General features: G+C 30.9%; 4 protein-coding genes and 2 long non-coding RNA genes across 14 annotated transcripts; 4 read left to right on the forward strand and 2 right to left on the reverse strand.

Moving 5' to 3' along the window:
- Positions 1–17: 17 nt before the first annotated feature.
- Positions 18–2,796, reverse strand: LOC128872796 (dynein regulatory complex subunit 3-like). Of its 2 annotated transcripts, none has more exons than XM_054115840.1 (9): positions 2,137–2,796; positions 1,785–2,068; positions 1,536–1,708; positions 1,304–1,461; positions 1,022–1,214; positions 710–917; positions 377–625; positions 235–311; positions 18–169 (listed from the first exon to the last, which is right to left on the reverse strand). In XM_054115840.1, exons 1-9 carry the CDS (start codon positions 2,315–2,317, stop codon positions 22–24), a joined length of 1,671 nt encoding a protein of 556 aa, XP_053971815.1. In that variant the 5' UTR covers positions 2,318–2,796; the 3' UTR covers positions 18–21. The 2 variants fall into 2 exon arrangements, with proteins under 2 accessions (XP_053971815.1, XP_053971816.1); XM_054115841.1 differs by having other exon boundaries at positions 377–482; positions 702–917.
- A 571-nt stretch (positions 2,797–3,367) lies between these two features.
- Positions 3,368–9,263, forward strand: LOC128872052 (TOM1-like protein 2). 7 transcript variants are annotated; one of them, XM_054114354.1, is made up of 9 exons: positions 3,368–4,092; positions 4,356–4,525; positions 4,873–5,154; positions 5,228–5,497; positions 5,623–5,920; positions 6,418–6,538; positions 6,614–6,644; positions 7,212–7,262; positions 7,427–7,602. In XM_054114354.1, the coding sequence occupies exons 1-9, from the start codon at positions 4,035–4,037 to the stop codon at positions 7,451–7,453; spliced, it is 1,308 nt and encodes a 435-aa protein (XP_053970329.1). In that variant the 5' UTR covers positions 3,368–4,034; the 3' UTR covers positions 7,454–7,602. The 7 variants fall into 7 exon arrangements, with proteins under 7 accessions (XP_053970329.1, XP_053970324.1, XP_053970323.1 ...); XM_054114348.1 differs by having other exon boundaries at positions 3,371–4,092; positions 7,423–9,263; XM_054114352.1 differs by having other exon boundaries at positions 3,373–4,092; positions 6,614–6,743.
- A 219-nt stretch (positions 9,264–9,482) lies between these two features.
- LOC128872053 (mapk-regulated corepressor-interacting protein 1-like) lies at positions 9,483–12,163 on the forward strand. Of its 2 annotated transcripts, none has more exons than XM_054114355.1 (6): positions 9,483–9,789; positions 9,867–9,951; positions 10,214–10,332; positions 10,507–10,575; positions 10,745–10,798; positions 10,916–12,163. In XM_054114355.1, exons 1-6 carry the CDS (start codon positions 9,723–9,725, stop codon positions 10,984–10,986), a joined length of 465 nt encoding a protein of 154 aa, XP_053970330.1. In that variant the 5' UTR covers positions 9,483–9,722; the 3' UTR covers positions 10,987–12,163. The 2 variants fall into 2 exon arrangements, with proteins under 2 accessions (XP_053970330.1, XP_053970331.1); XM_054114356.1 differs by having other exon boundaries at positions 9,531–9,774.
- Positions 12,164–12,367: 204 nt separating this feature from the next.
- LOC128872054 (uncharacterized) lies at positions 12,368–13,192 on the reverse strand. The gene is made up of 2 exons (XR_008456088.1): positions 12,675–13,192; positions 12,368–12,594 (listed from the first exon to the last, which is right to left on the reverse strand). It is a non-coding gene; the product is annotated as an uncharacterized LOC128872054 (long non-coding RNA).
- A 2,110-nt stretch (positions 13,193–15,302) lies between these two features.
- LOC128872398 (uncharacterized) lies at positions 15,303–17,345 on the forward strand. The gene is made up of 4 exons (XR_008456179.1): positions 15,303–15,776; positions 15,891–16,052; positions 16,132–16,290; positions 17,104–17,345. It is a non-coding gene; the product is annotated as an uncharacterized LOC128872398 (long non-coding RNA).
- A 4,324-nt stretch (positions 17,346–21,669) lies between these two features.
- LOC128885211 (uncharacterized) lies at positions 21,670–27,857 on the forward strand. Its single transcript, XM_054139125.1, has 17 exons — positions 21,670–22,322; positions 22,390–22,549; positions 22,653–22,919; positions 22,991–23,212; positions 23,288–23,529; positions 23,637–23,678; positions 23,749–23,952; positions 24,015–24,137; positions 24,245–24,517; positions 24,614–24,677; positions 25,551–25,698; positions 25,798–25,903; positions 26,043–26,314; positions 26,586–26,698; positions 26,773–27,102; positions 27,183–27,417; positions 27,515–27,857. The coding sequence occupies exons 1-17, from the start codon at positions 22,203–22,205 to the stop codon at positions 27,654–27,656; spliced, it is 3,063 nt and encodes a 1,020-aa protein (XP_053995100.1). The 5' UTR covers positions 21,670–22,202; the 3' UTR covers positions 27,657–27,857.
- The last annotated feature ends 42 nt before the right edge of the window (positions 27,858–27,899 follow it).

Below are 27,899 nucleotides of genomic sequence, written 5' to 3' on the forward strand. Positions count from 1 at the left end.
GTTGATAGATTCCACAAGACGTTAAGTATCCAGAACTTGAATGGCTTCTGAATCATGAATATTTAAATTCAATTGTTGTAATAATTGTAACGAAGAAAATTCCATTTGCTGTGAATCCGCAAAGTGTGAGATTTCTAATATTTGTTGATTATTTCTTTCACTTTCATCTCTGTGAAATCAAATTAGTTTGCTTCTATACTTTAAAAGAAATATATAATAAAGTAAATAACTTACTTTACTAATTGCTCTGTATATTCCTCTAGCCAATTTTTTATTCTATTTAACATACTATCTTCTCGAGCATCTATTGTCTGTAATTGAAACATAATTTTATTTCCCGAATCAATTAAAAAATTAAAAAATTATTAATACATACCTGTAAATGTTTTTCATGGGAGTTGGCAAGATTGTATGTTAAAATATCTTTATCACCACATAAATTTACCAAATGTTTTGGTATTTTTGAATCATCACCAAAACCACTTAAATAGTATAAAATTAATCCATTAATAGTGTCATTATATTCTGCCTCACGATTTCGTAATTGTGAGAAATGTCCTCGTACGTTTGTTACAAAAGAATCTACCATGTCAGAAATGTTAATTCGGAATACTTCATTTATATCCTTTGCAAAACATATGAGTTATTAATATTTTCATTTATTTATTGTCTTATAGATAATTTTTTATCTTCATACAGACCAACATACTTCTACTTGTTCGTGTAACTCAACTTCAAGGGACATCAGGTTTTTCCAACCATCAGTTATCACATCATTAAATTCATCAGAAAGTTGTTGTACCTTTTGAGTTATTTCTTCGAGCACAGCACTATCTATATCACCAACTAATTTTTTTAGTAAATACTTAACGCTCGTTAAAATTTCAGTTTTCTTTTGCAGAATGTCATTTACGATCCTGTGTTATGAGATAACAACAAAGTCAGTACCAATGTATTAATGAAATTGTTAGTATTACTTTCATTTCATACATGTATATGTATATCATAAAAAATGACTTACTTTCTGCCTTGGTCCTGTGTAGCTTCCTTACCTTCGTTAACAGCATTAGTAAAAAGGTTTATTTCGTAAGTTCGTTTTTCATGTTCTTTCAAACCTACTTCACAAAGCTCTTGACACATTAACGAAAAACTTTCTTTATATTCTTCGTAAGCATTTTGAGTTTCTTCATTTACCATAGTTAATTCTATCCCCTCTAAATATAAAATTAGTGGAATTAAATTACTTTGTGTCTTTTTCCTATTTATACTTGGAATTTTTACATATGAAAATGAATTTATAAACCTTTATCATCTGCAAACATTTGTTGAAAAAGGTAATCTCCATCAAGATGTTCCATGTATGCACTAGTAAGAAAAGCTAATTTTTCTTCATATCTTTGCTGTTCATCTAATTTTTCTTGTTCTTTAACTTCTGTTTCTTCTAAAGTAGTTAAAGCACGACTAAATAAAGTAAGAATGTATGCTTAAAATATGGAGATTCTGTGTTTGTATATTATTTATAATTTTATAATTACTAATGTTTTTTTTTGGCTGCTAATCGTTCTTCATCGATTATTATTTTATATTCATAATAAATTAATTGAGGCATGAATGCGAATACATAATCCAAGTATCCATCTTCTTTGGTACAAGGATTTCCATTAATATTGAAACTGCGTAGTTTCTTTAACTTTCTTAAATAAAGTACCTAAAATAACAATTTTGTAGCTACAGATACACGCAGATTTAATTGCAAATAAAAGATAGTTTATAATATATATTACATGTTCCCAATCTGCAATGGCATTATTACCAATGCTAAAAATTGTTAGATTACATAAATTATCTATTCCTTCTATTTTACTAATTTCATTATTGTACAGAAGCAATATTTCCAAATTCGTCAAATTGTTCAAATTTTTCATTATTCTAATATGATTAAAAGACAGATCTAATTCTCTTAAATGAATAAGAGTATCTAGATTTTCTATTGTTTCTATTATATTATTGGACAATTTTAATTTAACAAGATTTGGCATTACCCAGAGGTGATCGATGTTTAAAATATCTAAAACAAGACATGAAAACTAGTAAATGTAAAATGAACTCAATTATACGAGTATCTACATTACATACTAAGAAATTCGATTTGAATTTCCTTTGTTTCATTCAAATTAATTCCATCTTCGTAGAAAAGTCTCCCAGCTTCTCCCTTTGGTCCTTGATCGATTATTAAATTTATAAGCATATTTTGATTTATTGTACGAGGTTGCACGAATTCTTGAAGAATAGTAGGAACATCTTCTTGAACGAACATTTTCAAATATTCTTTTTATGAATCACGTATAATGAATCGACAAGAATATGAGTTTATGAGACTTTGTGTCGCATAGGAGGCATTTGGAGGTATTTTGTAGTTTTGTTTGGTTGCTAGGAAATCAAGTTTATTATTCAATTATTGACTCATAGCTTTCTTCACGGTTTAACATTAATCATATAAGAGATTTGCGCGCGAAAAAAATGATCCGTAGGGATTCTTTACAGTACAACTTGGATCCTTGCAGTTGGGTTATATTCGTTCAGGGGCAATAACCTTAGATGAGTATGTACTAATGGTACTAATTACCAGTAGGTACGCCCTAGTACCTATACTAAATACATACAGTACGTACAAATATATTTACGTACAGTATTTTTATATAGATTTTTATATCTGTTCGATTTGCAAGGTAATACTTAGGAAGATTATCCCCTTAATGAATGCAACCCGTCTCGATACCAAGAATTCGAACTCTGCGCATGGGGAATGCTTAATTGTAAACAATAGTCTTCTCTAGCGGTTCTCAATAGGAAGCAATATAATTTTCACTTTGAAAACATATGCGAAACATACTATACGTACGTAATTATATTATTATACGTGTTGTAAAGGGTTTTCCAAAAGGTTTCAAGGTTTCAGGATTTCATTTTGTAATAACAAAATACTCCTTTCAGAGTAATCATGACGTATACTTAAACATAATTTTTTACATTTAATTGTAGTCATATATTCTTTTATTTAAAATAAAACAATCGGATATATTCTATATTATTTGTGTTTTATTAAAAAACAAAATTTATGGTATATTTTCCTAATTATTTTATTGTGTTACTATACCAGTTGTACATTATTCTATTATACTTATTTTATTATATTTATTAAATCGTATAGTTATTTTATTGTACTACTATTACATATGTAATACATATATAATAACATATGTTACAATCTTTTATGCTACTTATACTACTTATTAGATTATAAGAATTCTTCAATATTCATAAGTATAAAATAATCGTTCCTAAGGTGTAAGAATCTATTTACAATTCAAAATGCAATGTTTATCCAGTTTCAGTTTAGATTTATTTAAAAATCTACAAACAATTATTCAAGAGCTTCAAAAGAGGGAATGCACACAAGAATGCTACATATGTAAAATTTAAATCTTTATACATAATTGCATTCCTTTTCTGTATCAATAACGCATAATTAATATTCGAGACCCTCTGATCTCTCTGATCTCTAATTAATGTAGACAGCGGCCATGTTGGTATTAAAAAGAACCCCATCGCGCTTCTCTGGCTTGAGTTCTATAGTCTCGCTGGATAAAGTATATAACTTTTGTAGATACATACAATTTGCAAAGACTTACTTATCTTTCAGCCTCAAAACTTATCGATAAACTAATCTCGATTCGAAAGAATTGTTTTTGTTCTTTAAACCCCGGAGTAAATTGCATACTGGAACATAAAGTTACGACCAATCATAACACAATACATTAGAGGTACACATGATTGGTTGGTGTTTCTGACACTTTGACGTCTACCTTTATCGTTGTGCGGGGTCATATGATACTGTCATTCAGTGGAACAAGAAAGTTGTAAATTATTATCATATATTGTTTCTAACAAAATTTGTAACGTGCCTTATATATGCACAATTAAGTCATAGCAACGTTAACGAATCTTAATACAGTTTCATATATTGCGCAACAATGTCATTTTTTGGGGTGAATGTTAATCCGTTTTCAACACCAGTAGGCCAGAAGATAGGTAAATTTCTTATTTACATTTAATAATTATTTCACTACGATTAGTTCAACACAAATGGCTAATCAATTTATAAGCGTAAATCTTATAGAGTATTACCTGTATGTTAGTAGATACGAATGTTTATATGACTATCAATTTCTTCTATGTGTGTATCATATCAAACGTCTATAATGTCATGATGCATAACTTGTTAAACATTTTATATGAAAAAAAGAAAAATGATAATTAATGGTGTATATATTATCGCAATTTGTTTATTCCAGAACAAGCTACAGATGGTAGTTTGCCAAGTGAGAATTGGGCACTTAACATAGAAATATGTGATATAATAAATGAAACAGAGGATGGGCCAAGAGACGCAATTAAAGCAATTAAGCGTAGGCTCAATCAGGCTGTAGGAAAGAATTACACTATAGTCATGTATACCCTTACTGTTAGTACTTAAATATTTGGAAACATTTACATTTTACATAAAATATATATATAATATGATGAAATTTCTTTCTATAATTAAATAGTGATACAAGATATTTTTTTTTTTATTCACTTGTTAAAGTAAAAAATAAATTTGTTAAAGCTTTCAGTTTTTATATAGCGCAAGTTGCATTATAGATAACTGTATTTATTTATGTATCTATAATTTTCAACTGTCTACACTTAATGTTTTACATTTTTTTTTTTATATTCCCTTATTAAATTAATCATAGATTTTCAGATTAGATTATTAATTTACAATAAATAATCATACATTATTTTAATGCAATGACATTACTGTACTAGGTATTGGAAACATGTGTAAAAAATTGTGGGAAACATTTCCATGCTCTCGCTTGTTCGCGAGAGTTTGTACAAGAATTGTTTAAATTAATTGGACCAAAAAATGAACCACCCACAGCAGTACAAGAGAAAGTCTTAAGTTTGATTCAATCATGGGCAGAAACATTCCGTCACCAACCACATACTCAAGGTGTTGTTCAAGTTTATCAAGAACTAAAATTAAAAGGCATACAATTTCCAATGACTGATTTAGATGCCATGGCACCCATCATTACTCCAGAGAGAGTAAGATTATTATAATATCATAAACAATAAATGTAACATAATATTGCATCTTTTATTGTCATTAATGTTGCAGAGTGTACCTGAATCAGAACAAAGTATTATAAATGTATCTGCAACTGAACTGCCATCGGTAACTCCTTTGGCAACGCAAGTCCAAGTACCTCAAAATCAATTGTCAGGACAAGTAACCCAATTGAATGAACAACAATTGGCTAAATTACAAAGTGAACTTGATGTTGTACAAGGGAACATGCGTGTTTTATCAGAAATGTTGACATATTTTACAAGCCCAGATCAAAGCAATAATCAACAACCAGAAGCAGCAGACCTTGAACTTTTAACCGTATGAATATAACTTATTTGTTTTCTGAAGAGTAGGAAATATCTTTTTCGCTTTAAATCAATATTTAATTTATACAATTGTAAAACAATAATTTGATATCACTTTAAGAATTTTAATGTTTGCAGGAACTTCATTCCACGTGCAAAGCAATGCAAGAGCGAGTTGTTGATTTAATTGGCAAGTTAGCACACGATGAAATGACAGCAGAATTATTACGTATCAACGATGAATTAAATAATTTATTTCTGCGTTATTCACGTTATACGAAAAATAAAGCAGTAGCTGCAAGCACTATTTTGGCACAAACAATTGGTCATCCACAAAATGTGGATTCTACTTCATCAACTAATAAACAAGAAGCTGATTCTCTTATAGACTTATCTGATGAAACTGATGCTTTGGAAAAGCAAATGACAGGAATGGGTATGCATTATATGTCTATATATACACATATATCTATATAGGATGAATCAATCATAATTATCAGCTGAAACCACTTGTACTTTTAATTATAACAAAGACTGTTTTATTTCTTAATTCAATGTATCAGTAACAGATAACCTTGATATAACCTTGACACTTCTTTTAATTTTGTTTGTTTGTAAAGCGATTATAATTTACAGTTAGTAATGGCTAGCTCCTTGTATTCACCAATTATTATTGTGACTTATTAATCTCACTTTGTGATCACTTTGATAAAGTTAATTATATTTGTCTTTTTACTGGCTAATATATAGTATTAAAAAAACATATAATGCTGTTTAAAAAATTTCGAAAAATACAAAACATGAAAATAACGAAGGACTTCTATTTTGTAAATGCCTTCAAATACAACATGTCTCGTATAAAATAGTTTTCACATACCAGTTGTATTTCTAGCGAATAGGAGATGTAATATAATATTTTGTATTGAATTACAGCTGTTTCTGAGAGTGGCGATAAAAGTAGGACAGGACGAAAGGAAAAGAAGGAAGGCGACAGTGATGAGTTTGATATGTTTGCACAATCTCGTAACGCGACTTATGAAACTACAAAGAACAGGTTTCTAAGATTAGATTGAGTTTCGAAATTTTTAACAATTGTAGATTGAATACTACTAACTTATCTTTATTACAGTGGTAGCAAATATGAGGATAATTTGGAACAGGTGAGCGGAGGAAGCCTCAGTACAGCGATACTCAATCGCAATAATCCTAAAACTCCCCAGCAGACTGCTTCTACAGCTGCTTCTACTACTGCTTCTTCTGTGCGTAACCCCTACCCTTACTATATTCATTACTGCAAAACATTAGTCAATACCACTATTTAAGTATTATTAATTATTTATTTAGTTAAAGAAAGATAAGTTTATTACAAGCACTAAAATATTTTTTACCAATTTTTATTGAATTTTATTGTTGCAATGCTCTACATTTTTCAATAATTCAGTTACAAATTGATACAAAGATCTTTAAAATTATCCAATCTAGAGAAAGGTAAGAATGCTACAATTTAATAACCTTTATGATACTTAAGCATCTTATTCTTATTAATTCGATAACTCCAATAGGAAATTGCTGCTTTCCTTTGCTGTATAGCTTTTTAGAGCATGGAATGTTTTATTTTTTCTTATGTTCCCTTATGCTTTATTTTTTGCCTAGATATACTATATAATTTGTTTCGTATTTTGTTCGATGTGTTCGTTTTTATTTGTTTTCCTTGTGTTAATATTTAGCTAAACCGGGAATCTGAATTTAATGAAATGGCAGCCTGGTTAGATCACACGGTGAGTCATGTGCAATAATAAAATTAATTTTTTGAAAACAGAAACGTTTTAAAATTGCTTAACATTATTTTAATTTACCCAAACTCGAAATATTTTTAATTATGCTGTCTGATGCAACTCACCATTAAGCTAAAAATTTTTAACAGATAATTTTTTTTAGCCAGGAGCACATGGCGATCAAGAATCATTAACATCGTCCGAATTTGAACGTTTCTTAGCAGAAAGAGCTGCTGCTGCTGAAGCTTTACCAACTCTGCCTACAACAACTGCTGCCACTGGAAGTACTACGAATTCTGGCAATGCAAACATTCAACGTCAAATTAACAAAGATCAAGACAAATCTTTATTTGCTCTTTAAGGAGTGCTTTAACATTTGAGTTTTTTTACAGAATGTAGAAATGAATGTTGAGTTGATCGAATCATCACATACCTCTGTCTAATAAATAAATGTTTCTATTAACACTTGATATTAGGAGCAATGACAAAATAAATCAGAAACAAAAGAAAGAATTAAGGAAGGGAACGTGCTTTGCGCTTACATGTACTTAAGAATGTAATTGATACCACACGATCGTAAATTATCATTTCTGTATGTTGTAAAAATTAAATAACAATGAATAACTTATTTTACGATTAAAATAACCGTAATACGCGTAAGCATTATGTAATACTAAAATAGGAATACTAATTTATGTTATATGTATATAAAGAACACATTGTATTCAAAATAACATATATATCACAATGTGTTATGTCATGCCTTGAAGCTATATGAAAAGTATAATACACTTGCATTTTTTAAATTTGCAGATTCAAATGCAAAGAAATGAATATTTCATTAAATAATTGACTTCATCGAACTATAGATGGAAGTATTTTTCTATGTTAAATTTAATTGTGTCCCGATTATTCGTTATTCTATATAAATATGCTATGTAATTACTATCATAGTACTTTTGATTTTTATAAAAGTATTATTATTATTATAGAGTAATATATTATTATTATTATTATTATTACTAGAAGTGTTATAATTATGTACTGATATTGCAAATAATTAATATATTCTGAAATTATAATATAGGAATACGATTGGTAATAAGAAATTTTATGTTTGTGATTTTAAGTATCATCTTATTTTTAAAAATATGCCCAATGTCATAAGAAGCATCAATATTCGTTTCATAATTTTTAAAATGTGATAAAAATTTGGAAGATAGCAATTATACAACATTGTGTTTCAATATTTGATTTTATATCACATTTTTGCTAAAAATATATTACTTTTGCGTACAGTGCAAAAATCATCACAGCACTGAACGTATTCAATTTTATTACTGCAGAACATATGAAGTCCTGAATGTTTTTCATATATATCAGGATTTTAAAAAAAGCCTAAATTTCTTTATGTGAACGGCATTGATAGTTTACACGTATAAGTAAACTGAATCAAGCTTGTAAATTATATACTTCCAGGGTTATTATTCCGTTTCATATAATTATTTCATATTTACACAAATGAATTTGTACTTCTAGAATTACAAGTTTGTTAAATGGTATGGATCATTTGTTTATCCATAACAAAGATTTCCTAATATTCCCAATGTGTTAATGATAATTTGTTCATACGAAAAAATGAAATTACGATTCGTAGAGCTAAACAATATAACAAAATATGTATTGTGCAAAACAGTAATACTGCGTTATCCTTGGGATTACAATTATATAAATTAGTACTTGATATTATATAATTATTAATTTAAAAAATTTGTAAATCAATGAAGATTGAAAAACCTTTTACTTATAGTTAATATCAAATTTATATTAATGACATCTCTACAGTTCGAATTGTTTTGTTACTTGCTAGTAAAATACATTATCATGTATTACATAAGAATGTATGAAAAAATTTTATAACAACGAAGATTCTATTTTTCTTTGATAAAATTATAATTTTTGATTAGCATTAAATACACAATTATACAATCTGCTTTATAACGATATTGGTATTAAAAGTAATTAACTAAATAAATCTGAATATTTTTTTTAAAATGAAGCAATTTTTTAAATATATTTAAATAAGTATACCTTGTCACTAGTAGCGATAATGAATGGTCAATTGTTTCCAGTAGATCATTGTATGTAGTAAGAATGTACGCAAGTATGCACGTATACTTACATAGGACTTTTTCAAATTTGTTCCATTGATATGCATATATGCATATGTCCCTGACTACATATATATATTTAGTGCAAGCGATACCAGGAGCTAAGGTCACGTGGTTCACCCATCGTGTATTTCATGCTGATCATTTCAACCCGTGCGGTTGATCCATTCGGAAGTGTTAGGAGTTTCTCGAAAATTACTTCATTCTAAACTAAAAACTTAAGATAATTCTCGGATGGTCTGGCATCGCAAATCGAGTACGCAGTTAATTTTGTGCTCTTCTCACGAGGAATATGTATACTGTATCAAAAGGACCTAGCAAAATTGTCGCCAAGACACGAAGAGGTACTAGTATCCGAAGTATGATTATATTTTACATGTGCTCGAAAATGTAAACGATCGTGACATCGGTTCTATCGAAGACCATCGTTTTTCAGGAATCAGTCAAAATCTCGAAAGGCTGGAAACCTTGCGCGATTTAACGAGAAAAGCGGATCCCGATGATGACCACGAGACCACCCGGTAAGTAGTGCCCTAACCCATCTTAACCCTACTTCGTTCCTTTTCTCCCTCTCTCTTTGTACTTTAAGCATTACGCAATTCATAATTTTCCGACAAAAACAAACAGATTTAATCTGTATGTCATAATTTTTGAAATATATAAATTGTAATTCACGAAATGACGTGCATAAATATCATATACTTTAAAAATGTTTACATAACATAATATAAGAATATTTCTGTATGCTTCTACACATAGTAACATCAATGTTAAATTTCACAGCCATGTGCCCAAGCCAGTCTTTCACATGAATGGAAAATCTAAACTCAATTCACAAAGGCATCAAATGCAAGAAGTTATTACACCACAACATGAGGAACTTATTAAATTTGTTTATGAATGTATGTATTTGTTTGTACATAATTTTAAAAATTATAAAAAAGCTAGACAAAATAATATTGACTTTAATTCAATAAAATGCAAAAAAATGCAACTTATAAAATCTATACTGCATAATTTATCCAATATTGCATAGTTTTATCAAGTATATTATGTTTATACTTTTTATTTGTTAGCATGGAATCAAGTGAATACAAGGCAAAGAAGCGAATCTTCAGATGGTTCAGATTGTTCAGAACCCTCCAGTAAGTGATATTTAAATGTTGTTAATGAATTTTATATATTCCTTCATTTTTGTTTAAATATATCCAAATATTTATAATTTTACTTATATAAAAGACTGCATTTATCATAGAACACTTTAAAATTTTATAAAATACTCGTAATTAAATTATAATATTTTCTATGTTTCAGGTCCTAATTCTATAGTATACTATAATGATGGTGAACCAAATGATAATCTACAAGGTTAGTTATTCTATTTTTTTTTTCAAATAAAAATAAAAATTTTTGTGAAATATTAAATATTATAAGATAAATGAAATGATATTCTTTCTGTTTTAACTACAAATTATGATGTTTCAGACTTTAAACCATTCGATTTGGAATCTTGGTGGGGTAAACGATTATTTAACAATATTACAAAATCGCTTTGAGAAAAAGAGAAACTTATAAAAGTTATGAAGATAAATCTTGAAGTAGTACAGAATGGCAGACAGTGCAACAAATTAGCCTGCATTGTGTTTTAAATGCAATATAAAAATCAATGAATAATTGCATAGTGTTAAACTGGAAGTATAGAAATGAACTTGGTTTGCTGATTATTACAGAACTACAATTGATGAATTTAAAGCCTCATGTAATACACATACAACATATTCATTGCAATGAATTATACATTTTTTTCATGAAATTATAAACAAAATTTTTTAATACATGTGAATCAACAAGGTTGAACTTAATCACAACAAATTTTATACACACGTATACATACTATACATACGCATGATAGTATTCTTTTTTGTTTTTTAATTTTAAAGAATCCATGCTAACAATGATTTGCATTGCATGAATATGCATTTTTATCAACAGTGTTATTGAATACGTGATGCAACAATATAAATTGAACATTTTTTAAATATTGCTTCGTATTACTAAAGATACTCCGATTTTAAGCAGTGTAAAAGTGTACAGAAACTTTTTTTAAATATAAAAAAAGTGCGGAATTCGATTTATATAAAGAAATTAACGAAATACAAAATATTGTCATCAATCTCGTCATTACGAAACGATTAGAAGTTTTTAAAATAATGAAAGGTGAAAATATAGCTGATAAATGCATACCAAATAGAGTTAAGTATATACAGCAATCGCTGCGTGGTATGAATGCAGCGTGAAAATAATGGATTTTTAATCATAGAGTGATGTACATATTACATGCATTGTTTGTGGGAATGCATGATACTTTGCTGATATTGTTATGACAACTGTATCTAAATACTTTTATGTAAGCAAAAAGTTTAGTATAACTTTGTAGACTGATAATGTTTAAGATTGTCATACGATCAACAGACAAGAAAAAGCTTGTCGCTAATGTACTTGCAAGCTTTGCTTACAAAATGTTTATTTCACGTTGATCTCGATTAATCTTTGCTAAGTTCTGTGCATTGTTTAAGTCATATTTGCACACAACAACTTTATGAGTAAAGAGTTGGGCGTGAAATGAATATATTAACAAGTAGAGCTTGCAAAGGTAGTCAAAATGTAGTGCAATATTTGGCCATACAAGGCTGAATTATGCAATTATAAGTAAATACATCTTTATATATACTACGATTTTCTTTTTGATTTTTCTAATTTCATCGACTATTATTATTTCAGATTTAAACTCATGCTTTTTTACATTGTTGACTGAAACAATACACATAAATAAATATGAGAAAAATAGCACATTTGTTTAGTTCTTTTTTAGGACAGTTTTTAAATTACTATTTCATAATACATTAATTTATTTGATTGAATAATACCAAAAGCCTGTTTCATTGCAAACAAGAAGTTTAATAAAATTGCTATTTTTATTCCTTTTAACAAAAGCAATATAAAAAATGACAAATAATGAAAATGAAATTTCAGTTTCAACTTTCAAACTTTTTACTGAGTCGTTATTGACCGATTTGATTGGTTGATCCGACAATAAACTAATTTGATTTTAATGTACCATGAGAAGCACTGTTTACCCTATTAGGTAGAACTTTAGCTCTTCTCTGAAATATAACAAATGTATACAGAAGAAAGTTGAATTACACAATGACAATTGTTTTATTCAAGTGTACTATACACTTACTGGCACTTGGACCAATATATCGCGTACACAAATTACATTTAACTTATCTTTCCTTTTTTCGAAATTTTTTGATCTTGCTGTTTAAAAACACATGGAGCTTATATCAGTTTTTAACAGCACTCTGTACAATATGCTTCCTTTTGTCTTCTGAAAGCTTACAAATTCACATTCGCGAACCTTTTGAAAAATACCGATACTTTTGTTTATAACAAAATGTCAAGACTTGATTCTTTCAAAATTCCGACAAACTTTGCATACAGATTAATTTTTGTGCAAAAATACCAATTTCCAGTCTCAAAAACATAGGGTTACTGATTTCCTTCCTTCCTTCGCCGCCATTGTTGTCACCAGTGCCGTATATATATATATATATAAGTATGTTTTTTTGTTGGAACAGACAATTTATTACGTAGAATATGTAAAAAAAGTGTGCCATGTTCAGAGATTTTTAAATATAAAAAATAAAAACATAAAATTTGTCAAAATATAGGAATTCCATACATATAAATATTTTTATTTTTTTCACCTTGAGTCCAATGTACAACGGCTCCTTCGTTTTATAGGGGTGTACATGTCACGTGATCTCTCCGATTTGGCCGGTCGGTATACAACAGATTTTTCTACATAGAAATAGTAATACCCACAGATACACGACTGCCCAATGAAAACGAGATGGCGCTATCTTCTATTTCTCTATTTTGTTCTGCATGTCAGTGCCGTAACAAGGGCGTGGCGAAGAATAATTTCTTGTGACCAAAATAAAAAATACTGTGTACGACTTATTTTTAAAAACATCTTAATGTAACTAATATAAATCAATTAAAAAATGCAATGTTTGAAGATTTTTGAAATTCGCATAACTTTCAAAGTTGCAGGTATATAAAATTTCCTTCATAATTTGAAACTTTAAACATTCGAAATAAACATAGGAAAAGTGGGTTTCCAGTCCTACATGTACATATACTTTAGACGTATCACCGATTTTATTAGCGAAGAATTTATATTTCGTACTACTTTTCACTCGTTGTACTTTTCAACCTGGCTGACGGTAAAGTAACATCCCGCAGGTATGCGCGGGCACGTCGCGCGTTTTCAAACCTTTGCGTGTTCGAACTTGTACGCGGTCCGTTGACGTATTGCTCGGTCCTTGGTGCAAGTGAAATAAAAAATATTGCCGAGCAGAAACTGCCACCGTCATAAAGTCTACAATGACGGTCGGCTATTGTTGTGGTTGTCCATTGTGTCTACTACCGAGCGGATCACCCTGTATTTTCAATAAGTAAAATCCTTTTACAAATTGCTGATCCAAACATGCTGCAATTTGTTAAAAGATACTCCCTAAACTTAATATTACACACATACCATCCAAGGAAGTGGAAACTTCTGGAATAAAAAAATTAAAGAAACTGGAAAAATTGAATCTCCTTGAAAGAAAAATATTAGAAAATAAAAAGTAATATTTTTCGTCATTATTATTAATTTGATAGCCAGACTTTCAGAATGTTGTTCGCCACGTATGTATATATATTTCTCTATGCTAGTAACCAAGAGTTCACAGTCTCTGAAGTATCTTATATCTAAACACGATCTTTCCTCATCTTTTCTTCCCTTCGGATTTCGTCGCACCGGAAAGCGACATTATCATTCCAATGCATAATTATTCCTAGAAATAATTTAATAACTTATTGTAATAAAAATAATAATAGTAATATGTGAACAAAATTGCCTGGTCCGATTAGATTACCTATTAATTGCTCCCTCCCATATATTTCATACGTGAGATGTCGTTTATGACTGCCTCGATGGTGCGCGACTCGATATGTAGAACAACTTGATATTGCCCCTGGCACGATCGGTCGTTATACAGGGTGTCCCAAAAGTCGTGGAGGAGCCGGAAATGGGGGGTAGCTGAGACGATTCTGAACAACAATTTCCTTTGCAAAAATGTCGGATGGGGCTTCGTTAAGGAGATATTAAGAGAAAACCCCGACCAATCAGAGCGCGTGTAGACCGTTGGAGCGGACGCGGTAGTGAAGGCTACGCGCTGACGGCCGCGCTTGTACGCGAACAAGTGACTCGACGTGCATCGAAGGACATTGACGCTGCCGCCTAGCGCGTAGCCTTCGCTACCGCGGCCGCTCGAACGGTCTACGCGCGCTCTGATTGGTCGGGGTTTTCTCTTAATATCTCCTTAACGAAGCCCCATCCGACATTTTTGCAAAGGAAATTGTTGTTCGGAATCGTCTCAGCTACCCCCCATTTCCGGCTCCTCCCCGACTTTTGGGACACCCTGTATACATGCCTAAAAACACTACATTGTCAGCCTAAAAATATACAAAATTTATTTTAGAATTTTGATTTTCGTATTATTTAAACAAAAATTTATTTTACTTAAATAATTTTCAGCTGCTTAAAATTTTCAAATTTTTTAAATAGAAAAACTTTAATTATTACTTTAAATAAAAGACAGTATATTTATTACTTCTAAAGATAACACTTGTTTTCGACGATATAATATAGGCATCGTCAACAAGTGTGTGTAGACACAAGGGTGTTGGAAAGATTCAATAGAACCTCTGTCGTTCGTCCCTGTGTTTACATTCGCGGAGTCCACGTGCGTTTCGTGAACATGGTAGCAAAGGACGACGCTGTTTACGTTTTACTAACCTTAAAGTCCTCGACACTTTAGTCGTTTGTCATCGCAATAGACACAGTTCGCGAACGTAGAATACACACCAAAAAAAATTCTTTATCGACATCGACAATACGTTAACTTTCGTTCTCACCACGTCCATGTGTTTCGAGATCTTGGCCAGATGGAACACGTATACATAGACAGCACCTTAACAACACTATAACGAGACAATAGAACAGTAACAATTTTGAAATAAAAGAGACGTTACGAAGAGGGAATAAACAAATCTTTCAGATGAATTGTATAATAAGTGTATAATACATGTAGTATCAGTGTATGATACTTAGTGATTTGCATTGTGTTCAAACTGCGATATCCAGCGGAGACAGTGCGAATTAAAAATTAAAGAAAGCATAAAGAGTTAGTTCGGACACATACACTTGTTCATCTCGAGATTATCTAACTAGGTATAGTGGGGGAACAATGACCACTGTCCCTATGCAAACAATGTCACTAGATTTACATATTTCATTGTATAAACAATTTTGCAAAAATATTTTAAGTGGTGATTTTCTGAACAGGCTATGACTTTATTGTGCATTTTGAGCCTAAAAAGTGATTCTGGGATTCAAATAAATTCGACTGTCAAATTTTTTCGAAACCCTTAGGCTTTTCATCAATCTTGGAAATTCAGTTCCGACGAAATATGGAAAAAGTTACAGGCAATATTGCATTCTACAGAGGTAATTAAATATGAGGAAATTAAATTTTAGTTTGTTTTCTTTATACATTTTGTTAATTTTGCAATATTAATTTGTTTAGCCGAGGTGTTCAAACTGTCGCGAATAGATCAGCGGATCAACCAATCACGTTATTGTCTTTCGACGTATCACATCGTCCTCCCCCACCACGCCCACGTCCGCCCCATCCCCAACGCTCCAAGACGGAGTCAAACCGTTCTTTTCCGCCCGGCGTCTCGAGGTGAGTGCACGTGTTTTCCGATCACCTAATTAATTACCATATATACTTCCGAGATTCAAATAATCGTTGCTTCGGGTTATCATCGATCCTCGTGTAATACCTAGTTGTAGTGCCGATTAACGTGTGTTAACAACTATCGATTTTGCAATTGACGCGAAAAAATCGAAATCGATTTCGCGGATTTTCTACAACGTACCAATGGACATGCATACACCCTTTCGGATTGCATCAGACTTTCCGCGAGCTAATTTTAATAAATTTATTGCTCATTCATAAATGATAGTGTACCGGATGTAACTATTTCTTTCGAATTTTGAACTTTTTTTTATAATTTTCAATGTTCGTTCTGAATTTCGATAACCGACGCGACGCCATTATTGCAAAGGGCTATTCGATATATATTTCGATCGAGATTTTTAGAAGCAACGATTCGTTTAATATTGCATTGAAATAGTGAAATAGTGAATCAATCGAAATAGTGAGTCAATTAGCATTTCTTATTGGCGAATAAATTCTTTCAGTGCTTTTAACACGCGATTTCCTTTTGATTCTGTAATTACCGCGGAAAAATTCAAATTTATTTCTCAGAAAGTTCCATTTTGTACGAAGCGACAAGTGACGTGCAATTGACGAAATGTTTCGATTGATTCGATATCAAATGTGTACTTTGATTAAAATAATGATATATTTTTTAAACTTTCATAATATTTTGAAAAACTTTTTTATAAATCTATTTATAAAACTGTTTTCAATTAACTTGTTGCTAATGTACCCTAATGAAGTCTAACTTTGGACCTTTTCTTTTGTTTTCAGAATTCTTGATTTCCAATTTTCACGACGCCATTAATACGAAAGGACGACGACGATCACTGCAAAAACGTTTAAAGGAAAATTGGGTATAATGTAATATAATTAATTATTTACAATAATGGTAATTCTCAATGTAATTATTAATCGTTATTATACCTTACATTTAGAATAAAATTAAATAGATGTCTATAATACTTACCAGATTCGGGGTATTACACAGGCAACACTTTGATTACAAATAACACCATGACTAACGAATAAGATTTTTTTTTTCAAATCGCGTGCCCTCCCCGGCCCCCCCCCCCCCCCCCAATATACTAATCACCTTTCATTTCAGAGAATTTTGTGACCGCGCGCAATGCGGCCATTAGAATCAGTGTTTGCTTCGTAGATTTCTATCTTTTATTCTCATTTTCATGTTAGATAAACGCGAAAAAATAGAGTCAGTGTTTTTTGCGTATTAAATATTCATTTTAAAACATCATGATTCTTACTACATTTTCAATCGCGAAATTAGAGTCAGTTTTTGTTCGCCGACTACAATTTTCGCGCGTTTACAGATTTTCTTTTTTTCTTTTTTTTTTTTTAATTATCATATACTATATGAAATATATCGTTACCGGAAATAGAGTCAGTGACGGCGAGCCATCATTTCATTGAGCGGCGCTCTACGAGCCATAAATGTAAGTATCTAGACTTTATTCGGTTTTTTATTAAAATTGCCAACGACTATAACGTTAAAAATAGATTCTTATGTTTTGTGTTAATTCTTGTAGATTTATAGACTACTACTCCAAGTACAACTCTTCAACTACTCCGATGGCATCAGTTAGCAGATTCTTCGGGCGTAACTACCTACTCCGATGGCACCATTAGCAGAACCAACGTTCAGGCGATGAAGATTATTTGGCGGCTGGCGAGTTGCATGACGATTTTTGTTCCTCCGATCATCAAACCATGTCGTAGGACATAAAGGTCCGAATCGGCACTGGTGATCGGTTGTATACGTGCATTTTGGCGAGTATAGTGATCGCGGGTAGTCATGCTACCCGTGAGTACTAACATTTGTTGTTTTATTTATTAGTCCAGGATAGGGTCTTCTTGCACTTCGCGTTTTCTATTAATAATGTATTAATTTTTACATAGTATTTTTTAAATAAAAGTCTTGAAATGCTGATAATTTATTTGGTGGTACTATTAAATTAAAATTTAATATCCACTATACGTGTAATATTATGAAATATACAATATTGAAATATTAGATTGTTTCAAAGTTGTTCAGGCTACACGTTCAAATAGAAATTGAACGTGTACAGTAATAAGTATAAATTAATTCCGTTTAAACTTTTCCAATACGTGCAAGAAGGACGCTTCGCGATAGGTCGATTCCTGCGTCAAAGTGAATCGACTTGTGTTCTTTCATAATTAAAAAATTTACTTTTACAAGGGAATCACCTAATAGAATACAAAGATGCATCATAAACTCTAAAATTCTTTTTTGAGAATTAACTCAATTTTTATTAAATTCATTCTTCTTTATAACTCAATTTTTTATTATTAATACATTCATAGTTTTCAATGTTAAATTTTTATACATTAAAAGTCGAGTCATTTTTATTGAGAACAAAATCATATTTAATGAAAAGATACTAGCCCGCTTAGATTTCACTAATTATTCTTTTTAGTGAGGACTTTCAGGTTAACCATTCCGTGTTCGTTGCCTGAACTCATTCAAGTGCCCAGGTGCTACTTGCTTGAGCGAAGGCAAAGGGCACGATGACCTAATCTAACTAATCATATATGTTGGCGGCTGACATTGGCTAGTGTATCGTGCACGACGTATTTCCCACATGTGTGTGTTTGTGGTTAGGATGTGGGATTTGCGTCGGTAGAAAAATGTATACATCTTATGTTATATAATATATATATGTATTTAAATATGTACATATATTTATATTTATATAATATGTATATTCATACACATATCGTTATTTTATTACATACATATAATTCACTAACGAAATGAAATGGAATAACACAATAGTTATATCATTATTCTTTTCAAATAACAAATTCAAAGTTTCATTTGCCATTATTTTACAAGAGAATTATGTTAATATTCATTTTGTACAAACAATGATTACATCAAAGAAGTTTGTAGAATATTTACAAATATTATCCGTAAACGCAATGGTCACTAGCCTTGTCAGACGATTTCAGGATTTTTGTTTATTAGAGTGTGCAAGTTGTATTTTGAACTCGGGTGTCGGAGGCGTCCCGGGACGTTCTCTCTAGTTTAGGTTTTGCGCCCGGGTTCATGAATGAGAACCGTGGAACGTGTGTGTTGGTGTGAATGAGTTTGTCATTTTTAGATTTAGGTTAGGGAGGTAGGTCTTTTCTTGGTGTGAATGTTAAATCCCATTAGTAGGGTCCAGGAACAGGGAGTCACTATTTAGCTGGGTAGGCGCGGTACACGGTGACACCTGTTTCTGTAGCGGGGTTCGAAGTATCGATACGCAAGCTGATTCGAACGAAGTATTTCGTTTGATTTTGTCGTTGCTTTTGATTCTTTGAACCTGCGACTTTATAGTCGCTTTCTTCGCGTTCGCGGTCGCGTATTAACTTCATCGAAACGCTCGTCCCGCTCGGTTACAGACGTGTGGTTCAACACAGGTTGAACGTCCACGTATTGCATGGAACCGAGCCTATTTCAGATTGGGCAATGCGCCCGAAGAAAGAAGAGGCTGAAAGCTGAAGAGGCCCTGACAAACTGTCGCAAGAGTGGGCAGCATCAAATGGCTCTCCATCTTCGGTTTCGAAGATTGGGAGTCATACTTGTTAGTACTTTATCACTATACTAGCCTGTAGTTGTAGTAGTCGTAGTTTTCTTTTCAGGTCCTGATCCAGAGTTGGGCGCATCGCGGTTTCCATTTAATGTTGCGAATGAATACAAATCGCGTTGCTAGTAGTGTTGCGTAAAAAGATTTTCGCGTTGCATTTCAGGGTAGTGTTGCGAATGATTACAAATCGGGTTGAATTAGTGTTGCGAATGATTCCAAATCGGGTTGATGTTTATTTTGCGAATATTTTTCGCATTTCATTTATCAAAGTAGTGTTGCGAATAAATATAAAACGGGTTGAATTAGTGTTGCGAAAGAGAAGAAAACGCGTTGCAATTAGTGTTGCGTATGAATATTTTAATATCCAAGAAGAACTTAAAATTAGGCTTCAAGAAGAATGGGCATCGATTTTGACAGAATATTTAAAAAAAAATAATTTCTAATATGCCGAATCGATTGAGACATATTATAAAACAAAAGGGATTTCCAACAAAATATTAATGTGGAACATATAATGTTTAATTTTAATTAATAAATGTTATTCGTCATAGTGTCCGAATATTTTTGTGACCCGAAAATGCGGTATTCTTTCGTTTGTTTATTGCTATTATGTAATTTATGTAAATTTTTGGATTAATGTATACATCTTTAATAACATTAATAAATGACTTGATATTGCAAAAAGTAACGAAGATGATTGCTTTTTTAATAACTACGATATTGAGTCATAAAGCTAACCATATACTAGTGTCCGAATATTTCTGGGAGTCACTGTATGTATATGCTTATCATACTTGATTTCAACAAATGGATTTACAAAGAGAGATAAAATATCAGTAGGACAAAAATCTATGCAAACATAACTTTTCATTAAGGACCTAAAAAGATAATTCCAAAAGTGAGGCAATAATGAAAATAAATTTGTGTATCGATCTCTTCCTATGCTCCGTCGACGTCGGTAAATGTAAGAATATTTCGACTTCGCTCAAATGGTAACAGTGCATAGGGAAAGGGTAGACATTGTTATCCCAGAATGGTAACGTCGCATATGTACCGACTTCCGGTTAGCAGCCCTCAGTAAGCGCCATCTCATACGAATTGCCTGAACTAAATTTCTTATCCTGCGTGCTCTGCCATTATCCACAAAATGGCGGAAAACTCGTCTTTGGGAATCTTTTTTCACGATTTTTCGCTTTTCGTTCTTATATTAACATATTTTGGGTTGAATAAGGGCTCATTCGAAAGAGGAAGGTCCAACGAAGGGTGCTCTGGTCATCATTTGAGTCACAAAATCCATTTAATAATATAAAAATACTTTCATTCTGCAGGTGTGTTTTGCTCGATTTTTGTTCGACTTTGGACGCTCATATTATTAAATATCAACACACTCTCGACCAATCATGACCAGAGCACCCTTTGTTGGACTTTCCTCTTTCGAATGAACCCTCATTCAGCCAAAAATATGCTAATATAAGGACGAAAAGCGAACAATCCCGAACCCCTTTGTAGGCCCATTTTTGGTGGTAATGTACACCTCGTTGCATTACCCGTGTCTTTCCCTTTATGAATTGATAATTAATGTATAACTAACCCATAATCAAGATCGTCTTTTTATGCATTTATAAAAATACGACAAAAATTGTTGAAAGTAACTTTGAGAACATTTAAAACAATACTTGAAACGTAAATGTTGTCGAAATATCATTTTGGGACACTTACGTAAATATATAAAAAAAATGATGTAAACAATAAAATCAACACCACAAGTGTTTGAACCCCCGTTTTGAGCCTTACAAGGAAAACTAGGGAGTAATATCGCTAAAGTTGGCGTTGCTACTAAAAAATATCCCTCTATGCAAATCCTGTAAAGTTTTGCAGGTTTTGCACAATTCTGAGAGTTCGTATCTCTATGTTCTCTTCAGTGTTTCTCTCGTAACAAAGTTGATCATATCAATCATATTCACTTGATAAACTGCAATAAATCTTTTCTAATGTAAACATCATCCACGTGCGGGCGTCAGTCTCATTATTGTTTTCTTTTGCATTTCCATTTCCATTCTTGTGGCTCCTCTCTTTAGGTTAACTCATAATTTTTTAAAAAGTTGTACCTTCAAATTTTGAAAAGTGTATGTGTACGACTATTCTTTTAGTTAAACTCAGTGCAAACATCCAATGGAAATGTTTTAAAAGTATATGATTTGTAATATATTTGTCATATTTGGAATTGTATTATTTATTTGAGAGACACTTTTGTGCGAAAGTATGTCTGAGGAACTGATAAATGAAAGTCTTTTGGGAATAGCAGCAGTACACGGTGGCTTAGTTGTGTTAGAAGATTGTCAGACAATTTTACGTAAAGATTATAAAAATATGATTGGACAAGTAAATAGCTTGTTATGTTTAATGGAGAATCTTTTAATTGTAAAGTAATGTTATATATATTTAATAGGTGAAAATAATATCTGGAGGTAGAGCTGAAAATAAATTACCATATACAGAATGCGTTGGTCATGGTATGTTAACGGCTGCAATTTTAGGAAATACTTGTGCACCTTCGCAGAGTATTATAATGAGAGTTATCGAAGAATTTGAATACGACTATTCTTCTGGTAATGAAATGTGTTACCTGTATTTAAACATTCTTATAATTTGAAATAAGTCATGGTCATATAACAATAGTAAATCAAAATAAAATAGAACATTTATTTACAGGAATATTGTTAATTATAGACAATTACGCTGACTATTCTATAAACTTTCATTTAGCTAAATTTCATGCTGAAGAAAAAGGATATATTATTAAAGTAATTCAAATACCTACACATTCTTTATCCATTACCGAGGAGCAAGGTTTTTTAGCATCATTTTTTATGTATAAAATAGCTGGAGCTATGTCAGAAGAAGGAAAGAATATAGATGAAATTTATAATCTTTGCAAACATATTGTCCAGAACAGAGAAATAGTCCTTTTAAAAACAGGTAGCAAGATGTTAAGAAAATCAGAATGTGTAATAGAGTAATATAAAATCAATAAAATTTTTATTTTATAGAGTATGAAAATATAATTCATAAGGAATGTGACATGGAAATGCTTTCAAATTCAGTTAAAGAAATGTTTAAACCTATGATAAATGTATTGAATACAATGAATCAAGACAAAGAAAATAAGGAACTATATGAAACAAATGATCCACTTGCAATCGGTTTGCAAACAAATCCATTTGCAACATATTGTGTTGGCCATGATATTGCAATTATGATAAACAATTTAGGTATACAAAGAATTCATGTTAAAAATATCATTTATGTAACTCAGTGTCAGTTTCAAGGTTTCTTTAATTACCTAGGTTGCAGTCAGCTAGAAACATACACTTTTATTTATAAAGTTTTGAAACAGACAAAAGTATGCAGTTTCAAAATAAAGCAAGTATATTTAAAGCCATTAATAACAAATTCGAATACCAAAGGCTTTAATGTTTGTATTTTAAATTTATCAATTAATCCAGTATTAATTAAATATTTGGATTTCCCTACAACTGCACCTGCTTGGCCAAAAGTATTAACTTCTGATGTGATAGAAATGAAGAAAGTAATACAAGTTTTATGAAATTAATTCATATTAGTTTAATTAAGAAAAGTTTAGTAAATGCTATGTGTTATATGTATATTATACATAAGCATCCAATCTATTTTTAGGATGATAAAATAAATGTAACTACATCTGGAAAGTATTGTAAGGTAAATGAATCTTATTTATTTACTGATGGTACTTTGTTACATTAGAGAAGTAAATAGACTTTTACTACAGAATGGTGATACACTTCATATAAATATAAAAGGTCCAACGATAAAGTATGAAACAAGTAAAATATTTTTATCAGTTATATCAGTGGCATGTGAAGCAATAATAGCATGTGCTAAACAATTGAATAGAATAGATCAAGAATTTGGAAATGGAAATTACGGTACAAACCTTGCTCGAGGAGCTGAAGCTATAAAAGATACAATTCAGGTTGTATTTTATACATTATCAAAAATAAAACAAATAATTTTTAATAAAATAAAATTTTGCAGGAAAATAAAATATTTGGAACAAGCCCATATGCAACATTTATACAAATTGGTCATATCATTGACAGAACAGTAGATGGTTTACAAGGAAAACTTTACACTCTATTTTTTTTTAATTTTGCTAAAGTAAAGAATTATTTACCAAATTAATGAATAAGTTATTTAACTTAAACTAAATCTAGAATTATTTACAAACTAATATAAGTTAATATTTTGAAAATATCATTTTCTAGGCTTTTTCAGAATATGAAAGTAACAAACAAATAACCACTGATATGTGGTTAAATGCACTAGTTATGGCAAATAAAGAAATTGGACAATTTCAGTTGTTTGATGTAGGTGATAAAACTATGATAACTGCTTTAACAACAATACAATTTTATTTAGCAAATGCACTAAATGAAAATACAGATCCTATTAATGCATTTGGTGTAGCTGTAAAAGCTGCTGAGAATTTTGCTATGAATACTGTACATGTACAATCTTCCAGTATGAAGACATATAATGTACGATATCCTACTTTTTATACTTATTTTGATTAATGTTGGTTAATGATATTCCTTGTTCCACAAACTAAAAAACTTACTCAATATATGTTACAGGAATTGAAATATCCTTATCCTCAGGCACATGCAATAGGTATATGGATGAGAGGTGCATATGAAGGTATTAAATTAAAATCATCATACATAGCAACGTAAAATAGGAACCTTTTATAATATCTTTATAATTCATGTAAAATAAATGTTTTCAATAAATATTTAATGATAGCGAGAATTATAATTTTTACGTATACATATACATCATTAATATCGTCGTGAGTGGCTGGAAAAAAACTGACCGACATTTTGATAGCATTACATGTTGCACCTTATAATGGGCAACCCGCTTTACTACGTAAATATATTTTTGTTTTTACTTGCGCGAGGTCGTCAAAATTGCCTGTGTGCATATGAACACTCCTCATCCGGTCAAAAGATATAAATGTGTGTACAGTATGTATAAGAGCCTATCATAATGTCACGTGCTCTTGGCTTGTCTTCATTCTTGTCTTATCACGTGAAAAAATTAAAAAAAGTGAATTTCACTGTTTTCTAAAACAGAAATTATTTATAGATAAATAATAAAATAAGATCGTGTCACTACATCAACTGCATTTTATGATCAATACCGCAAACCGAGGTTAGGTTTAAAATCGTAGTTTCGACATTCACAATTGTTTGATATGTATAAGAAGATTTCGATGTTTCGTTTAAATATTATAAAGTTGTTATAATGTTTGTACGTATTACTGAATGTATACATTTAAAATGATAGCGATACTAAAAGTATGAAAATATACAATTGGTCGTTAATATATTCATAATATTCACGCAAAGAAAATGAATGCTGTGGTTGCATTATGTATTTTTTGTGAATCACACGGGCCCAAAGTGATATTCACAACTCAAACGTATCGTAACTATGATAATCATAGTACAGAGAAACTAAAATTTTACGGACCAAAAGACATATTAAGACGAAGTCAAAATAATGGAGAAGATGGACAGTACGAATGCGAAGGATGCCAAAGTATTGGTAACGTGAAATATTTGAGTAATGAACACGAAACTAGGACATCATTCCTTTCTGCTCAACAATCGTTAACTCAAGATGTTTGGTGTTTATTGAAGCATGCATGTTTTAGGTATAATAATTACAAAATATTGTTTATCTTATGCTTTCTGTACAATAGTTTTGTATGCCAATGATTCATTTAAAAATGAAAGATGTATTATCGTTTAAGGAGTTTAAGTTGCGAAGTACATCCTGGTAAAGAAGGTGTCTGCTACTTTGGAGATGAGTACAGGGGGCATGTTTTAAGTCATACGTTTACATTAAAAGATGCCCAGGTGAATTATGCAACGAAAAAGCATGTTTGGTAGCTATTACAATAAATTATTCAAATCATCTCAATAATTATAATCTTAATATCTAGAAGGAAATTGAAGATGAATTTCATCGATACGAAGACATTTTTTTATCTTACAGGCAAGAGGTTTTCGAAGATGGTGCAGTTTTATTGTCTTCATGAGAGACAAACAGTTTCTTTTAAACATGTGGCCTTTTCTAGTTGATAATTTAAAAGAAGTAATTCGTGAATTACAAGATTTTGCTGAAAAGAAGTACAATGCAGAAGAAGCAGAATGTCCACAAAGAATAGTTCGTCTAACAACAGCTAATAATGGATCGAGATCATATAATCCAAACAAACAACCCAGAACATTTAGGGACATAACAAACGAGGAACATGTTTTCATAAGGTCTGTTTTACATTTAAAGGTCAAAGTACATATTTTTCTTGTCATATTTGAAACAAATGTAATAGCATATAGTCAAAACAAGTATAGTGTATGTATTGAACAAAAGTTACACACATTAATAAAATAACCTAAAATAAAGGTTGAAAAGTTTATTAAATAAATCAATTATATTCGTTTGGATTATATATGATATAATATTTGTTTTATATTTGGCATGCAATATGCAGTAATGTTTATAAAATAAGATGTTAACAAATTACAATTAAATCAGAATCCACATGTGGCTGGTATGGATTCTTAGCGCAGGAGCAAGACATTGTATAGAAATTTTTCCCATGAGCTTATTAGATGATGAATTAAGTTACAATTTGGAGCATCAAATTGGTTAGCATCATAACAAATATTATATTCGCAAAAAGTACGTATAAATTCACTTCACTAAAAACTTTATTTTCCAGAAACTGAGGAAGGATTTACTTTAGTAAATGCCAAATTACCTGTAAACTTAAATTTAAATTCAAACGAATCGGAAGCGACCTCGGAGTTCTCAGAAGTTTCAGGAAAATCTACTACAGTGATACTCAGAGATTTAAGAACCATATTAGGAAAAGACCAATTTAGACAACTTTTATATTCTAGTTTAACGGGTGTTCAAATTTTGGTAAGAGGTCCAAGTATTCAAAGGTTGGAATCTTTGTATGGACTTAGTTCTCTTATTCCATGTGCATGTCGAAGAGTCAAGGCTCGAGCGACAGAATATATGGATCCTAATAAGTGTAACTTCATTGGTATTTACATATTGTTATAAACTAACGAATCGTCAATTTTATTTTCAAAAATGCTCAAAAAATTGTATTACTGATTTCAGGTATGGATATTTCAGTGGCTGTTCCACTACCTTGCGCAAGTGTATGTAGATTAGATATTATGTCTGATGAACATAAAGTTGAAAATTCACAGTCACACGTCGTTAGATGGACGGGTTCTTTGCCACTGAAACTTCCAACATTACTAACAAAAATTGAAAAATCACTTGACAACGAAAAACTTGGAAATTCTACCCTTAAAGCACATTTTGCTGCGCTACAGGAAGAATGGGCAAAGTATAATCACATATAAGCATTAGAAAGACTTGAAAAGATTTCTCGTTACATATTTTTAGGTTTCTAAGTTAAAAGTATAATTTTGTTGTAATTATAGCATCGCAAAAGTTGTCCATGCCATGCGAGGTCGTGGTCATAGTGGAGACCTTTCTGGACTTATGCTTAGCTTAGGTGCTGGTCCTCACGATAAAAAATTACTAGATGCATGGTCAATGGGTTTACCACCAAACCCAGCATGAATTTTTTAATTAACTGACAATATCTTATACATTGTAGAGTATTATTGGATTTCATATAATTCAATGTATATGTATTCTTATTTGTATTTTCAATTTCTTTTTCAATATTTATATATTCAAGGTTGTGCATCATTTTTTAATTTATAATCAAAAGTAAGGACAAAAACTGATGTCAATATAAAATAAATTATTTTACATACATCGCTAATAGTTAAGATTTTACATCCACCTTTATAAAATTAT

The sequence above is a fragment of the Hylaeus volcanicus genome, chromosome 2 (assembly GCF_026283585.1).
Source record: "Hylaeus volcanicus isolate JK05 chromosome 2, UHH_iyHylVolc1.0_haploid, whole genome shotgun sequence".
Lineage (NCBI taxonomy): Eukaryota > Metazoa > Arthropoda > Insecta > Hymenoptera > Colletidae > Hylaeus > Hylaeus volcanicus.

Bases quoted from the DNA above. Each gene is read 5' to 3' on its own strand.
- LOC128872796 (XM_054115840.1), bottom strand. From the start codon at position 2,317: ATGTTCGTTCAAGAAGATGTTCCTACTATTCTTCAAGAATTCGTGCAA. The intron at 2,069-2,136 runs GTATGTAATGTA...GTCTTGTTTTAG, and splicing joins AATTCAAATCGAATTTCTTA to ATATTTTAAACATCGATCAC. The intron at 1,215-1,303 runs GTTTATAAATTC...TTTTATATTTAG, and splicing joins AATGTTTGCAGATGATAAAG to AGGGGATAGAATTAACTATG.
- LOC128872052 (XM_054114346.1), top strand. From the start codon at position 4,035: ATGTCATTTTTTGGGGTGAATGTTAATCCGTTTTCAACACCAGTAGGC. The intron at 5,921-6,417 runs GTATGCATTATA...ATTGAATTACAG, and splicing joins AAAGCAAATGACAGGAATGG to CTGTTTCTGAGAGTGGCGAT. The intron at 6,539-6,613 runs GTTTCTAAGATT...TCTTTATTACAG, and splicing joins TATGAAACTACAAAGAACAG to TGGTAGCAAATATGAGGATA.
- LOC128872053 (XM_054114355.1), top strand. From the start codon at position 9,723: ATGTATACTGTATCAAAAGGACCTAGCAAAATTGTCGCCAAGACACGA. The intron at 10,333-10,506 runs GTATGTATTTGT...TTTATTTGTTAG, and splicing joins TATTAAATTTGTTTATGAAT to CATGGAATCAAGTGAATACA. The intron at 10,799-10,915 runs GTTAGTTATTCT...ATGATGTTTCAG, and splicing joins ACCAAATGATAATCTACAAG to ACTTTAAACCATTCGATTTG.
- LOC128885211 (XM_054139125.1), top strand. From the start codon at position 22,203: ATGTCTGAGGAACTGATAAATGAAAGTCTTTTGGGAATAGCAGCAGTA. The intron at 22,550-22,652 runs GTAATGAAATGT...ATTTATTTACAG, and splicing joins TGAATACGACTATTCTTCTG to GAATATTGTTAATTATAGAC. The intron at 26,315-26,585 runs GTCTGTTTTACA...CAATTAAATCAG, and splicing joins GAGGAACATGTTTTCATAAG to AATCCACATGTGGCTGGTAT.